This window comes from Arachis duranensis, chromosome 7 (genome assembly GCF_000817695.3).
Source record: "Arachis duranensis cultivar V14167 chromosome 7, aradu.V14167.gnm2.J7QH, whole genome shotgun sequence".
Classification (NCBI taxonomy): domain Eukaryota; kingdom Viridiplantae; phylum Streptophyta; class Magnoliopsida; order Fabales; family Fabaceae; genus Arachis; species Arachis duranensis.
This window is the reverse complement of record NC_029778.3, coordinates 44,266,398-44,271,180: the sequence shown is the minus strand read 5'-3', so window position 1 is coordinate 44,271,180 and position 4,783 is coordinate 44,266,398. Positions and strand designations below refer to the sequence as shown.

Here is a 4,783-nt window from a genome sequence, read left to right as displayed (position 1 = left end):
TAGGTTGAGTTCATTAAAATTTCTCTATCATTTCAAACTTCTAAAAACAAATTTTTGTAATGAATATTTCAAGATGGACATTTGAGTTTCTCCCATTCTCTTCGTGTGTGTCATTTGGTTTATTATTTCTACATTGAAGAAGGGGGCAACTTTACGCATCATCAATACTCAATACTGTTCATCTGGAGTAAGAATACAAAATACGCGGCGCCTAACAAGTTCAAATTGTTTAATTATTTAATTGCGGTTTGCAACTTCAACACTGAATGTTTCATTCGCATCTCCACGTATCAATCTTATGATCTCAGCTTCTCTTTGCACTTGACATTTGTAATATAAAAATTATAATTCACTACAAATGGGTTAAGAATATACGAACAATGCATCTTTCATCATTGACTTTGTAAAATGGGATTAATGGTGAGAGATCTATGTATATGATCACTACAAACAATGTACTTTAATTTGCATGCAAGGCGTAGTAGAAATTGTGTTGATTGAGATTATATTAGTCAATAAAATTTATTATTTTTTACTAACACTTATTATTATTTTAAATAAAAAAATAAAAAAATAAGAATATTAAACAATATGAATAATGAATATATTAAATGTTCAATTTAATAGGTATACAAATGATTATGTTGATTCTTAGTTGGATGATGGTTATTCTTTTTGATTCGGTTTACTTATGGACAGTTAACAATGATTGGATGTTCAATTTACTAGGTGTACAGATATTTATTCTAATGTTAAAGTTTAGAAGATAATTTAAGAGTGGAGTATATTTTTACTTTATTAAGTCAATTTTACAACCCATTGTTGACAAAAGTCATTGTCTACTTAACAAAATTATTTTAAATATTATGTATTAAATTCTAAATCTTAAATGTTAATAATATAAAAATAAGGTATTAGCCTATAAAATATTGACTAATATTAATAAAAAGTATTAATTTTTAATATTTTTCGTTTTTAAATCTATATATATAATTAAAACAGAGAACTAAAATGAAACTAACACTACGTCCATAAAGTAAGAAAGCTACACAATCCATCTATTCTGTGAGGAACGAACCATGAAAGCAATATCCCTGATGATTGTTCTTCTCCCTCTAATAATGTTTCCACCGTCATCACAATGTGTGAGAAGGATGGAGTGCCCTAGAGTAGTAGGGGACATAGGGCAGTGCCTGTGGTACTTGAGGAGCATCCCTTATATAACATTTCCGTCACAACAATGTTGCGACGGACTTAGAAATCTTGAAAGTGGTTTACATAGCGTGCAGGATAGAAGAGATGCTTGTAACTGCGTTAGGGCCGTATCAATGATCATAGCCCCATTTCCAACCAACGCTAGGGAACTCCCAATTCGATGTGGGGTCCAACTTCCCTTCCCCTTTTCCACTGCCTTCGACTGCTCCAGGTATGTACATCATAAAATAAAAAATCTTAACATCATTACTTTTATTAAAATTTAATCAACACTTATTAAAAAAAATAAGTAATTTTATATTATTAAATAAAATTTTACATTATTAAAAACACTAATAACAACTAATTAGTAGTTACAAATTATAAATTTTATCAATCCTAACACTCTTCTATCATAATTAGTTCATTCCTTGTACAAAAGTTTTATAAAAATATTACTTTAATATTAAATATCAGTTACTAAATTAATTATTATAACTAATTTATTTATTTTTAATATATATTTTATATTAATAATTAATTTAACAACTACAAAATTAAATATACAAATCAATATGTATAAATATCGTTCACACTTTTTATTGTTTAACCTTTTTTTATCAAAGGCAATAAAAATAAAAAAGATTATCTAATTTAGAAAAGGAGATTGGAATTCTTAGGCACCCCCATACTTATTAAAAGACTAGGTAACTTCTAGAGACAGTCTCAAAATTAAGAATTATGTTGATGATGTAAGAATTCAAATTCATTTTCAACTCGCTCATTATACATATTCTACTGTTGGATTGGATGATTTTTTAATTTATTTGTTTTCTTAATCATTTTTAATGGCTTTAAAGCATGCATGATCAAGTGACTGAAGAAAAACCAAGTACATATGTATTTTTTATTATATAAATATCAAATAGGGAATTTTCTTCACTACATGGATGATTAATTCAATAATATATTTTTTTAATATAAAAATATTATTACATATTTGTGTAAATTTTCTACACAAACATTATATTGCCCTAAAATTAAACTCGAATATCTTATTGATTATGGTAATTAAAATTTATGACTTACTTTTTTAATCATATGAATAAGTTACAGGAAATTATTAAATTAAAGCATAAATAAGCGGTTTAACTTATATTACTATGCAAACTATAAACAATAAACAATCTTTCTAGCTTTTTTTTTTCTCTAAAAAAATGGTGTGAAGTACATTCTTTAGAAATATAGAAAAAGAATCTTAAATCTTTAATAGAAATCAAATCTATTACCATCTCAGTAAGAATATTCTACTTCTCTATTCATAAACTATATCTTAATTAAGATACTCGAACCTCAGGAAAGAAAATATAGCCAATTATTTTTCAATAATATTTAGGAGAGAAAAAAATTCAAATAACTAAATTTATTTTATTTAATATTATTAATTACTAATAGAATTAATAAATAAATAATTAATAAATATTAAATAAAATAAATTTGAGTTATTTAAATTGAATTTTTATTGTCTTTTTAGAATTATTAATGTTTTTTTTCATGGCATTAATTAAGTTGGTGTTCTTTCGGTCTACTCTTGCATGATGCAATAAATATTTCACTCGCGTTTATGTACAAACGCATACCTTAGCTTCCATTGGAGCAATAATAATTGAGAGCAGTAATAATTAATCAAATTATCAGTGACATTCTTTACTTTTTGTGCTTTCTTGCGACAGGATTGGATGATTCAGAGCCGAATTTCGTTCTTCGGTGCAGCAAGAATGAAGAGAAAATAATACTGTTTACGAATATTTATCAATAGACATAGAAGTATATAATCTAATAAAGTATAAAAAAAAATCTAATGGAATCGTCTAGTGCTTTGTTGATTCCTGGAGTTCAAATGAATATCCTAGTGAGATTTAAATAAATATTAGGAACCTATCGTTCCTTTTTCTTCTTTTTTTTTTCTTTTCTATTTTATCCTTTTCTTATATATATTGGTAAAAGTAATTAAAATTAAAAAGTTTACTACATATAAGTTGTTGTTCGCATTCGGCATAAACTATATCAAAAGGAGAAGTACGGAAAAATTACTCTCAAAATCGTATAAACTAAATTAATTATTAAAAATAATTTTTTATATTAAAATTATTAAAAATTATTGATTTATGTGATATTTAGGAAGAGATAATAATTTATTTTTTAAAATAGACAGATATATTTTTACGTTGTTTTGTTATTTATTCTGTTTATATAAATATGTTTTCTTCCTAATTGACCATCAAACTCATATTATTGATATATACACTATCTATTTTACAGAAATTTGTTGCTGCAAGTCACCGATTCACCATAAATAGTAAATCGTCATCTAACTTATAATTTTACCATACGTCTCTAATATGTTACGGAAAAAAAAAAAATAAATCACTAAAAATGTACTCGAATTATTTTGACAGCTAATAAAAATGTTCTCAAATTTTATTATTAACAAAAATAATTTTAAATTATTTAAAAATACGATAAAAATGTCAAATATTAAATATGTATTATCAAAAAATATTTTAGAGATTGAATTTTGATGTTATTTTTTATAAGTATAATATAAAAAATGAGATATTTTTATCTTCAAAATTTAGTTATTTTTGCCTAAGTATATATTATTTTTGTAAATAGCCAATAATACTGATGAAAATCAATGGCTAAGAGAAAAAGAGTTGAATCTTAGCCTCTTTTAACAGAGAAGAGAAAGAGAAATGACACACAGATATATCCTACTTCAACTACTCAGTGCAATGTATCCTACATTCAATTTCTAAAATCCAGTAAAATCCGGTCTAAATCAAAGATCGAACTGGACCGATTGACCCGCTGATATCAGCACACACATCACTCCAATTTTAAAAAATTGGAGTAAATGCTAGCGCGGGTTTCAAACTTGAGTCATCCAAGTTATAAAAGATCCTACAACTACTAGAACAAGTTTACTCTTTGAATTATATTGTGTCTTTCTTAAGATATTTTTTATTTTTTATTCTAATAAATAGTATTCATATTAATTTAATTTATTTTTATTTTATATTAATTTTTTTAAATTAATTATTTTTTAATTATATATCATTATTATTAAAATAAAAATTAACCTTTGTTAAATATCTATAAATTAAAAAAGATAAACAAAATTTTTTTTATTAATCATGACGTATTTTGTTATTAATAATTATATAACATCTATTAATATTAATATTTTTTAACATATATTTGAATAATGTAAGATACTAATTAATTAATGAATTAGAAAATAAGTTAATTTGATATAAAAATTTAAATTTTATATAACTATTTAATTATCATCGGGTCAATCGGTTAAACTTGTGACCTACGGGTTGAACCCTTGATCCAGTGACCCAGTAATCTGGCCGAGTCGATTGCCGGTTCAGTTCTGATAAATATGATCATGACAACAAAACAAAAAATTCACAAAGAATTTCTACAATAAACATGATTTTTTCTCTAAGTCTAACTCTCTTACTTTTTTCACTTAATGGCTTTTTTCTTATAAATTTTATTGTTTTGCCTTTTTTACCAT

At 24.7% G+C, this 4,783-nt stretch overlaps 1 protein-coding gene across 1 annotated transcript; it reads left to right on the top strand.

Annotated features, from left to right (window-relative positions):
- The first annotated feature begins 1,013 nt into the window (after positions 1-1,013).
- LOC107458875 (non-specific lipid-transfer protein) lies at positions 1,014-3,197 on the top strand. The gene is made up of 2 exons (XM_016077090.3): positions 1,014-1,426; positions 2,928-3,197. The coding sequence occupies exons 1-2, from the start codon at positions 1,080-1,082 to the stop codon at positions 2,935-2,937; spliced, it is 357 nt and encodes a 118-aa protein (XP_015932576.1). The 5' UTR covers positions 1,014-1,079; the 3' UTR covers positions 2,938-3,197.
- Positions 3,198-4,783: the final 1,586 nt, after the last annotated feature.

Coding starts and splice junctions, on each gene's coding strand:
- LOC107458875 (XM_016077090.3), top strand. CDS start 1,080: ATGAAAGCAATATCCCTGATGATTGTTCTTCTCCCTCTAATAATGTTT.